A 12,551-nucleotide genomic window follows, 5' to 3' on the forward strand; every position below is an offset into this window, starting at 1 on the left:
CTTCACCCAAGCAATTAAAATAAGGCAATGGACTCCATTTGCCATTTGAGAACATCAAGTGCTTTTTAATCTCCTAAACTCTTGCAAGGACATCAACTGTGGATCCTACGTGAATTCCAAGAATAACAGCGGCAATTGGCCTTGATGAATAAATGCCATGACCCAGTTCTCTGGGACTCAATCGTGTGTTATGACAACACAAAGAGTTTTCTGACCTTATAAAGAAGATAAATAACAATCCTCCTTTCCTCTCCCAACCCCCAATAGTGAAATGTCATGGACAAGGTAAGAAACACTCCAGTGAAATGAAAACAAAATATCCCTGAGGTTAGCAACCAGTGCCACAAACCTTGCAGACATTTATTGGTGTTGTCGTGTTTGGTGGTGTCTGAGTCTTTGTGACTCCATCTGGGGTTTTCTTAGCAGAGGTACTGAAGGGGTTTGTCATTTCTTTCTCCAGTTTATTTTACAGATAAGGAAACTGAGCCAAAAGGGGTTAAGTGACTAGCCCAGGGTCACACAGCTAGTTAAGTGACTGAAGTCAAATTTGAATTCAGGAGACATTTGCAGACATTTGCCCATTCCTGATTCCTCCTAGTGAAGAAGGGGAGCAACTGAGTACATAGGGTCTTTGTGGAGTTGCAGAACTCGAAGAGGAGTATATTGGCAATGCTGAATGAGCAAGCCATGTTAGTGCTACTTTTGAACACATCTAATGGATGCCTTGATTAAACATCTGTTATTGCTAGCTAGCTAGTGTTGTAGAAGGGGGACCAGCATTGTTACATGCCATAATGGGGAGTCCTGTAATATGTTAGAATCCAGAATATACTGAAAACAAAAACAATACCCTCATTTTACAGATGAGGAAAGAGAGGACCAGAGAGGATAGTGGCTTACCCAGGGTCAGACAGTTCATAAAAATGGGAAAACCACGATTCAAACCCAGATCCTTTAAGCCCATATCTGGTGTCCTTTCCACTACAACCATCCATCTAAGATGCCTTCAAACTAAATTGCCACATTCAGGTGGTAGGGAGAAGAATTAAAGATGATCCTTAAGTGACTTTCCAAGGTATTGCACGATATTTCAGAGTATTTCAGGTTACTCTAGGTTTCACTTAAGAGGTTACCCCAATATAAAAATCACCAGAGCTTAGTTTCATTGGGTTTGCGCCAGTCAACATCCCCTCCTCCCCAAAAAAGGGAAGTAAAACAGCCACCAAAGTTATAGCTGGGCTTTTGGCAGCCTGGCAAATAGTAAGGCTATTGTACTACATCGCATAGTACATATCTATTATTCCTATCTATAAGATGAAGGGATTGGACTAAATGATCTCAAAGGCTCCTAAGATTTCAAGTCCAGAGTGAACCTCATCTAAAACTATCCTCCTTGCTTTATACAAGAGGAAGCTAAGAGCCAGAGAGGTTAGTGGCTTACTTAGGGTCACATAGCTAATAAAAGTAGAAGAACCAGGGTTCAAAAGCCGATCTTTTGACCTCACCTCTGAGATCCTTTCCACTCCAACAATCCAGCTAAGATGCTTTCAAATTCTAACATTCTATCATTCTATTCCCTTTGCTTTTCTACTATTCTATGATTCTACAGCTTTTCTTATCTGTGTATTATGAGCTGGGGGAAAGGGATCAAAAAAGAAAAAAGGGATATGAAAAAAAGTAGTGCTCATTTTAAAGGATGGTTTGATGATGGCAATTGTCTCCCCACTAATTTTGCCCAAATATAGAAGATGAATCTAGGAGTCTCAGCATAAATAATAAAAATAACTTCTAAACTTACTTAAAACCTAGATTTTGTGAGATTTGCATTAAAAAATATTCTCCCACAAGCCCTTCATATGATTCTTCACGGCCAGTTTTCCACCAATGAAAATCTCTGGAACAAAGATGGAGGTTTAGTCCAAGGGTACATTTGTTTGTCAATTCCAACCATAAGAGTTCTGAAACGATAACATGCGGGTGGGAGACAGAAGGAAGGTCTGCATTTAACAAACATTCCTCCCCAGGAGTTGTCAGTCTATTGCTTTGGTCTAACAAGACATACTACCATCACAGTGTTTTAAGATTCATGAGCCAGTAGTAAGGATAACAGGCATCTAAAATTAAAGCCTAAAGAAGCTGAACTCAGGGCCAGCCAAAATTCTACTCGTAAGCATTTTCAGTCTCAAAAAACAAAACAAAACAAAACACCAAAACCCATCTTCCTCCTCTCCAAGGGAAAGGAAAAAAATGCATTTCTTAAAGAAAAAAAAAGTGCATTTCTTACTGTACACAGTTGAACCCTTGCGAGTTTCAAACATACAGGAGTAAAAAAAAAATCCAAACAGATAAAAAGAGACAGATTCAAGTCTCCCTGACTGTCATGATCATTAACTAAGCACAGTAAGTGAGGAAAAATAAATAGGAAAAATCGAGAGCCACTGAACTTTACATCATGTGATCTTGACCGGAGATTTCTTGTTGGCACACAGGAGGGAGACATAAGGAACTCCAATGAAGGCCCATTTTTCACTGGGCCAGAATTTGATGACAGGACCTTGCTCTGGGATCTCTGAGGCAGCATCAAAGTATGCAAAACAGACACAGCCCAGATAAGCAGCCAGACAAATGAGGATGTGCCTGAAAAACAGATAAAGCCATAAACCCCAGCATTAAACGCAATATTAGGCACTTAATAAATGTTTAATGATTGACTGAAGTTCCTCGCAAAAGCTTGATCTAGAACACCGTCACCATTTCAGGCTGACTTGTTCCTCTATTCCTTGAGAGTGTAATTACATGCTCTGGTCCCTCTTCATTCGAAGGAGATGAAGTTACAGCTCTCCATTCATAGCTGGAGAACCCTGACCTGTTCAGGGCCAACTTTTCTCATGCTGTACACTGAGAGTGACTCATTTGTTCTCCGTAACAGGAACTAATTCTAAAACAGGGAGGCTAAATCATGTGAAGAGAGGGGACCAAGACTGAGTCACAAGAGTTTGAAAATAGAGGCTGTGAGAGGAGGGGAAATGAGCTGAGTGTGGCTGCTTCTATTCCAGACCTACCAGAAAATGAAGTGGTTGTCTCATATCTATGTCTCAAGACACAACCATGTTTAAAGAAAGCCACCTGTTTTTAAAAATTGTAAACATTTAGAGAAGACCTTTATTCTAGAAGCTCTGAGTGTTTTCATGGCCCTTTTTAAAATGAACAATGTAAATAACATAAATAGACCTATTTTCAAAGACGAACAAAAATAGGAATAATCAGGTTGGAAGAGCTATGAAAAGACAGCCTCATACATTGTTGGTAGAGCTGTGAATAGGTTTAACCATTGTATATAACAATTTGGAATGATGCTTAAAAAGAGTCATTAGACTCATCGTAGCCTTTAACCCAGCGATTCACTTTCAACATTACCTCCAAGAAGGTCGTAGATATAAACACAGGTCTAATATATACCAAACTATTCACAGCAAGTCCTTTTGGGGATTAAAAAGAAGGACTGGAAACAAAACGAATGTTTATTTTCTGTAGAACTGCTAAATAAATAATGTTATATGAACATAATAGAACATTACTGACCAGTAAAAAATTACAAATGTGAGGAATTCAGAGAAACATAGGAAGCATCATATGAACTGATGTAGAGTGAGACAAATTGACACACTTTTGGGACACTGTCTCATATATGGGTATATATGCATAGGTATATTTATGTGTATATGTGTGTACATACAAATATGAATGAGTGTCCATATATACATGTACATCAGATAATGTATGTATATATGTATATACATATATACGTATACATATTCTGTGTGTGTGTGGAGAGAGAGAAAGGGAGAGAGACGGGGAGAGGGAGAAGTGGAGAGGGAGAAAGGGACAGTGGGAAAGGGGGGGGAGAGGGGGGCAGAGAGGGACACAGGGAGGGAGCGAGAGAGTGTGTGTCTTGTGCAATTTTAAACATTAATATCTTGAAAACTTTGGGGAACAACATGTATAATGATTCCAGAAATATAATTTTTTAAAATCACTAAAAGGAAGCCAAATTCTGAATAACTGAAAAAGCATAATAGTCTCAAAGACCAGATAAAATATACCCTACCTCCTCTCCACAGAGTGATGGGGACAAGGGTAAAATATTGCATGTATTGTTAGATGCTACATTATTAGATTGCTACATTTGGTTGTTTTTGCTTAATTTTTCAGATGGCTCCAGAGTAACAAAATTACAACTAAGGGTTTGATTTTGGGGACAGGGAATGGAGACATTCGGAAATGATAGTAATGTGAAAGCAAAAGTCATCAATAAACATTTTTTTTTTGGCTTTTTGCTAGGCAGGGGTTAAGTGACTTGCCCAGGGTCACACAGCTAGTACATGTTGTGTGTCAGAGATCAGATTCGAACTCGGGTCCTCCTGACTTCCAGGCTGGAGCTTATCCACTGCACCACCTAGCTGCCCCTAAACTTTTTTTTTAAATAGGTGAGGAATAGGGCATACATTTTTAGATATAGCATGTGTTTGTCTCAACAAAGCAGGGTAGTGAGTCACTGGAAAGTAGATTATATGAAGGAAAGAAAAGGTATCAATAAAACATTTAAAACATTTATTAAACATCTATAAAATGTCAGGCACTATATTAAGTGTTTTACAAATATTATCTCCCTTGATCCTCAAAAACCCCTGTGAGGTAGGTGCCATTATTATCCCAGTATTACAGTAGAGGAAACTGAGGCAGACAATGCTTAAGTGACTTGCCCAAGGTCACCCAGATAGTGTCTGAGGCCCAATTTGACCTCAGGTCTTCTTGACTGTAGACCCATCAGTCTATCCACTTCACCGTTCGGCTAATTCTATCATGTTAGCAACTCACCTACAATTTTAAATCTTATAGAGTTATCTGGAGTCATTGAGAGGTTATTTCCATGACCACTCAGCTAGTGTGTGTCAAAAGCAGGTCTAGAATTCAGGTCTTCCCGACTCCTAGGCCAGCCCTCTAACCTCTATGACTCTCCATGAACACTGCTTTAGACTGGTTAAATTACTATAGCAGTTTAGTGGTGGTGTGTTGGTGTTTTACATTCTTTGGCTCAGGTGTAATTTTTTTTTAACTAAACCTGTGTTTCCATTGATACTGGGAAATCCAATTGAAGAAATTCCCTCTACCAATGCAAACCAGCCCTCTGATCTGCAACTTACAGTCTTATAATAGAGTCCATTCATTCATTCATTTTTTCATTAATTCATTCATTTGTAAAGTTAAATGAGGCACAGAGAGGTTATGTGATTTGCTCATGATCACACAGCCAATATGTGGCAACAACAAGATTTGAATCCAGGTCTTTCCAACTCCAAGACCAACCCTCTATCCATTAAACCATATTGCCTCTCCAGGTATACTAATACCTAAATAATCATAAAGTGAAGTACCATTTTTACACAGATTATCTTTGGTAGTGAAACAAACTTGAGAGGGCAATGTTGGCTTCAAAGGGAAGATAAATGGTTATAAGCCGAATGAAAAGGAAATAGTTCCTGTCTATTACATTAAAACCTGCATGTGAATGATAACAACAATAAACATGGAAAGAACAATGGAATCAAAGCAATCAAAATCAAATTATAATGACCAAGTTTGGTCCCAAAGAAGACACATGAGGTGACATCTTCCCTTTCTCCTTTGTGGGTGAGGAAAAATGCATATCATATCAGACTTTTTTCAATATAATTGATTAGTTTTGCTGAATTTTTTTCTTGTTTGTTATAAAGGGAAGTGGTAGAGGGAGGGATACAATAGGAAATAAAGGAGGTATAAAACAAAAGATATCAATAAATATATATAAGAACATGTGTAAAATCATATTATGCATACTTCTATTTATCAATTCTTTCTCTGGAGGGGGACAGCATCTTCCTTCATAGGTCCTTTGTTTTTGATTTGAATACTTGAGATGTAAAAAGTATTGAGTATTCTGTGTTTAGATTGGGTCAGGTACCCCTAGTAGATTTTTTTTTTTGCTATTTTTTTTATAACTTAAAAAAATGTTGAACTTCAAATTGGAAATTGTTCCTTGTCCTTTATATTGAGGTATTCTAAAATGATAAGCAAGTGGACTTCAGAAAAACTTGGAAAGACTTGTATGGACTGATGCTGAGGGAAGTGAGCAGAACCAGGAGAACGTTGTACACGGTAACAGCCACATTGCGTGACGACTAACTCTGATAGACTTAACTCTTCTCAGCAATGTAAGGATCTAAGACTTCTCCAAGTCTCAAGATGGAAAATGCTATCCACATCTACAGAAATAACTATGGAGTTTGAATGCAGATCGAAGCATACTATTTGCTCTTTTTTTTCCTTCTGTTTTGTTTCCTCTTTCTTGTGGTTCCTTCTATTGGTTCTAATTCTTCCTTACAACATGACTAATGCGAAAATATGTTTAATAGGAATGTATATGTAGAGCCTATATTAGATTGCATGCCGTCTTGGGGAGGAAGGTGGGGAGGGAGGAAGAGAAAAATTTAAAACTCAAAAGCTTATGGAAGTGATTGCTAAAAACTAAAAATAAATTAATAAAAAAAGAGAGATACTGAGGTATTCTAAAAGGAGAAAAAAGTTCTGTGGTGACTGGAGCTATGTGAAGTGGCTGAGAGTGATGAGCATTACAATATTCACAGGATAAACTAAAATTTCTATGATGGTTGTTTGAGACATACTAGTAGTATCTTAGGGTTAGGAAAAATTTTCTTGTTCTGAGGTAAGCCAACATAGAAATTCTCATCATATGCAAGGTTTTTTTTGGAAATATTTTTTGTTACTAAATGACCATCTTGTCTTGTCCATCATGAAAATCCTTCAAAAAATTTTGGTCTAAGTTTGTATGTAATTTTATGTAGTTTAAGAATATCCTAATATCTGCACCATCTCCCAACCACAATCTCATTCCATTATGTTCTTGAATAATAACTTTTGGATTTTTCTATTAGTACCTGTCACATTTTTCCAATAAGAAAAGCTCACTTGCAAGTGAAAAAAGATTCTTCTGGGTTGATGGCCAGAGGCTTCCACGGGGAAAACTTCACCTTCATCCCTACAGTAATCAATATTTCTCCATTGCTTTCCCCATTATTGAGTTTTAGTCCTGATTCTGTCACTAAACAGATGTATGACCTTGGAGAAATCATTTAAGTTTTCAGGACCTCAGTTTCCTCACCTATAAAATGAGAGATTTGGGTTAAAATACCTCTAAGATTCCTTCTACCCGGTATGATTTCATAGCAGTTACACTTATTAATTAGTGGTAAGAAGTCAGACCTTAGCTGGGTCATATATGTACTACAGAAGGAGTGGATTCTACTCAAGCAGAGCACTTTCCTGAAGATCTGGCCAAGGAGCAGTACAATTCATACTCTATCTAAATCTCACATTGTAGGTTAGCATTTTTGTACTTCTACAATTTGTCCGAAGGTAAATGAAACTCAAAACTTCTGTAACCTACCCCCATTTCAAGGCCCTTGAATTTTGACCACAGGCATGCATTTTTCTGATTTTTTTTTTTGGCAAGCTAATTGGGGTTAAGTGATTTTCCCAGGGTCACACAGCTAGTGTCAAGTGTCTGAGATGCGATTTGAACTCAGATCCTCCCAACTCCAGGGCCAGTGTTCTATCTGCTTCACCACCTAGCTGCCCTTTTGTTGTTGCTGGTTTTTTTTTTTTTAGTTCCTTTTTGGCTAGGCCTGATCCCTTGGGTCCATACTGCTATTTACATGACTGCCTGTTGCTGCTGAAACTGCTGTATGTCTGGCTGAGGAAAGAGGCCACTTATTCCATTCTGTTTCCTTGGAAGAAAGTGAAAACATGGCAGAAAGTTTCCAAAAATGGGCGTAGCCAACTTGACCTAAGTGATACTTACCATACACAATGCAGATAGGGGAAGTTGAAAGAAGACCAGAGTTCACAGAAGGCCCTGTCACTGATCCAACAGAAGAGAGCGAGAGTCCACCAGAGACCAGAAAAGAGGCCGAGTTTATATACCCGCACGTTGTCACACCTGGGGGAGAAAAAAAGATAGCTTTTCAAAATGTAAGACACCAACCTTCCTAGTTGTGGCTGCTACAACCATATCTATATGGAAGATGACAAAATGCCTTTTGATTTGACTGAATAGATTAATGGAGATTTTGACTGCTGATGTTTTAGCTGTAATTAATTCATAGGAAAAAAAAAAAACCAATTCCCATCATTGTAATGAGATATGTCAGCTCTTTCTTAGTTCTCCTTTCCCTTCACAAGGTTACTGACAGACTTGGAACTCTCAAAGGATTTCCCCTGTAGTTTCAGGAGCTGCTTGTGAGAAACAATTACAATATTTCCATTCTAGTTGGAAAGTTAGGAACATTTCAGAAAGATCTGCCAGCAAAAATTCTATTAAAGTGAGTCTGAATGCACAACTACAGTTATCCTAGCATTTAAGACTAGGATTTCCCATTGAGTGTTATGGGCTGAAGCTATTCTTTCACCTTACTTGAAATATACACATACATAGGAACATATGTACATATGTACATATGTGTGTTAGTCATTTCATTTTTGTCCTACTTTTTGTAACCTCACTTGGGGTTTTCTTGGCAAAGATACTGGAATGGTTTGCCATTGCCTTCTCTAGCTCATTTTACAGATGAGGAAACTGAGGCAAATAGGGTTAAGCGACTTGCCCAGGGTCACACAGATAGGAAGTGTCTAAGGCCAGATTTGAACTCAGGAAGATGAACCTTCCTGTCTCCAAGCCCAGCACTGTACCACCTAGCTGCCTACATATGTATGTGTGTATTTCAATTAATATATTTCAAAATATATTGAATATATATTTCAACATATGTGTGTATGTATATTTAAGACTAACTCTGAATCAGAAACTGGCAGGCTTGGCAATGGACAGGATTACATCTATTTGGCTTTCTAATTTTTCAGTTTTTATATGATATATAGCAACAATGAGGAACAAACTCCAGTCGTTCCCCTTGTTAGGGTCTCATTCAGCACAATATAATAATAATAACAATATCAATAATAATAATAATAATAGTATAAATGAATTTTTCCTTAAAATAAGAAGCAACTACCTAAAACTATCAGTAAACATTATTTGTAATGGGGATAACTAGAAGCCTTCCCAATAGGATCAGGAATGAAACAAGAATGCCCATTATCACTGATATTATTCAATATCATATTAGAAATGCTAGCAATAGCAATAAAAAAAGAAAAAGTAATTGAAGGAACCAAAATGGGCAAAGAGGTGGGAAAACTATCTCTTTTTGCAAACAACATGATGATATACTTAGAAAATCCTAGAAATTCAACTAAAAAGCTAGTTGAAACAATTAATAATTTTAGCAAAGCAGCATATGAAATAAATCCACATAAATCATAAGCATGTCTATATATCACCAACAAAACCCTGCAAGAAGAAATAGTAAAAGATATGCCATTTAAAATAACCATGGACAGCATAAAATATCTGGGAGTATACCTGCCAAGACAAACCCAGGAATGACATGAACATAATTATAAAATACTTTTTATACAAATAAGGTCAGATTTAAATAAATGGAGAAACACTGACTGTTTGTGGGTGGGCAGAGCCAATATAATAAAAATGACAATTCTACCTAAACTAATCTATTTATTCTACCTAAATTAATCTATTTACTTATCAAACTTATAGATAGGTGAATTTATGAATAACCAAGAAATAGAGAGCATCATGAGTTATAAAATGGATAATTTTGATTAATTAACTTAAAAAGTTTTTGTACAAATAAAACCAATGTAACCAAGATTAGAAGGAAAGCAGATAATTAATTGGGAGGGGGGAAGTTTTATAGACAGTTTCTCAGATAAAGATATCTCAAATATACATTTGTCAAATTTGTAAGAGTATGAGTCATTTCCCAATTCATAAATGGTCAAAGGACATGAACAGGCAGCTTTCAGAGGAAGAAACCAAAATTATATATAGGCATATTAAAAATGCTCTAAGTCATCACTGATTAAAGAAATACAGATTGGCTAAAATGATAGAAGGGGAAAGTGACAAATGCTGGAGGGGATATGGAAAAATTGGGACACTAATACACTGTTGGTGGAACTGTAAACTGATCCAACCACTTTGAAGAGCAATCTAGAATTATGCCCAAATAATTATAAAACTATATATACCCTTTGACCTAGCAATACCACTGTTAGGTTTGTTTCTCAACATGATCAGGGAAAAAGAAAAACCACCTATTTGTTCTAAAATATTTATAGTAGCTTTCTTTGAAGTGGCAAAGAACTTTTAATTGATAGAATACTACTGTGCTATAAGAAATAATGAGCTCAAAGATGTTAAAAACATGGAAAGACTTGCACAAAATAATGAAGAGTGAAATGAGCAGAACCAAAAGAATGCTGTATACAGTAACAACAATATTGTTTTAAGAAGAATTTTGACCAAATACATCATTTTGACTATTAAAAATACCAAAATTAAGTAAAAGGACATATGAAGAAAGAAGCTATCTGCATCCAGAGAAAGAACTGATAAAGAGAAGTATTCACAGAATAATTTTACATATATATTCTTATTTGTGTCTAATTGTAGCCATCTCTAGGGCATGGGGGGGGAGATTAGAAAAAAAAGGAAAAAAATTTATGTAATAACTTTGTTTTAAAAGAATAGCCAGTTGTACATAAAAGATTTTCAGTTTTGTGTGCAATCATCTTTTTTTTATTATACTATGTTATGGAAATGCTTATTTTATTCCATAAATTAGAAATAAAAAAACTTTAAAAAAAAGAAATCGAGGGGATGTCCATTAATTGGGGAATGGCTAAATAAGTTATAGTATATGATTGTGATGGAATACACTGTGCTGTAAGAAATTATGAAATGATTGATTTTAGAAACACATGAAAAGACTTGCATGAAATAACTAAGAATGAAACTAACAGAACCAGGAGAACATTGTATACAGTAAAAGCAATTTTGTTCGAAGAATAACTGTGAATGACTAAGCTTTCTGAGTATTATAAGTATTCAAATCAAACACAAAGGACCTATGAAAGAAGATGTTATTCACCTTCAGAGAAAGAACTGATAAACAGAAATATGCATAATATGGTTTTACGTGTGTGTGTGTGTGTGTATCTGTATGAAATGGTGCCCTTCTGTAATGCAGGGAGTGAAGGGAGGGAGGGAGACAGTTCAAAACTTAAAATGTTTTTTAAAAAATTAAGAATTTTAAAATATCATTTATATAACATTACAAAGCACTTTACATGTTATTTGATCCTCACAACAACCCTATGAGGTAGGCACTACTGTTATCCTCATTTGATAGATGAGGAAACTGAGAATTACAGAGTAGAGTGACTTGTAAAAGATCACACGGCTAGTTAAGTGTTTGAGGCAAGATTTGAATTTGGCGTCTTATCCTCTATGCCACCTCACTGCCTTATAAATTATAAGGGAATTATATAGAGGTCCCTGATGATTGGGAGGAGTCTCTTGATTTAAAATGGGTTTGGATATAAATCATGAATAAATAAGATATTTTATATCGGGGGAGGGAGACAGGAAAGGAAACGTAGCTGAACAACATAGTACGTAAAATGTTACGACTTAAAGTCATCACCATATGCAAGATCAAATCTCACCTCAGACACTAGCTATATAACCATGACTTTCTTATAGACAGGCCACTCAATCTCTGAGTCTCTGTGTACGTCTATAAAATGGAGATGTAGTACCTACCTTAAAGCGATGAGCAAAATAAAACACACCTTAAGTGTCATTTAAATCTCAACTATGATTATCTGAAAGAATACAGGTGACCCCAAAATCTTAGTACAGATTTAGGCTTTAATAGTCTAAAATTGCACTCACTTTAGGAATAAGCTCCTTGAGGGCAGGCATTCTTGTTTTTTTTTCATTGTACCCTAGAGTACAGTATCCAGCACACTGTTATCTTTCAGTCTTGACTCTTCGTGATTCCATGGGGTTTTCTTGGCAAAGATACTGGAGGGGTTTGCCCTTTTCTTCTCCAATGCGCCCCCATTTAATAGACTAGGAACTGAGGTGTTAAGTGACTCGCCCAGGGTCACATAGCTAGCAAGTGTCTGAGGTCAGATTTGAACTCAGGTCTTCCTGACTCCAGGCCCAGTGTTCTATATATTGTACCATCTAGTTGCTCAAATGTGCCTGGTACATACAAGTGATTAATAAATACTGGTTGAATTAAATTGAAGTATAGCATGACTCAGTAAGAAATAAGATAATAGAGGGGCAGCTAGGTGGCGCAGTGGATACAGCACTGGCCCTGGATTCAGGAGGACCTGAGTTCAAATCCGGCCTCAGACACATAACACTTACTAGCTGTGTGACCCTGGGCAAGTCACTTAACCCCATAGCCTAACCCCCCAAAAAAAAAAATGAGAAAGAAAGAAAGAAAGAAGGAAAGAAAGAAAGAAAGAAAGAAAGAAAGAAAGAAAGAAAGAAAGAA

General features: G+C 36.6%; 1 protein-coding gene across 1 annotated transcript in view; it reads right to left on the reverse strand.

Moving 5' to 3' along the window:
• Positions 1-484: 484 nt before the first annotated feature.
• The window catches only part of ACER2 (alkaline ceramidase 2), a 36,095-nt gene continuing 24,028 nt past the window's right edge, over positions 485-12,551 (reverse strand). Inside the window, exons 5-6 of the mRNA XM_027874821.1 lie at positions 7,919-8,056; positions 485-2,637 (exon numbers count right to left, since the gene is read on the reverse strand). Of these exons, the coding sequence (XP_027730622.1) occupies positions 2,451-2,637; positions 7,919-8,056 (325 nt within the window). The 3' untranslated portion in view covers positions 485-2,450. The remainder of the gene's footprint in view (positions 2,638-7,918; positions 8,057-12,551) is intronic.

The sequence above is a fragment of the Vombatus ursinus genome, unplaced genomic scaffold (assembly GCF_900497805.2).
Source record: "Vombatus ursinus unplaced genomic scaffold, bare-nosed wombat genome assembly UNPS02014807.1, whole genome shotgun sequence".
Lineage (NCBI taxonomy): Eukaryota > Metazoa > Chordata > Mammalia > Diprotodontia > Vombatidae > Vombatus > Vombatus ursinus.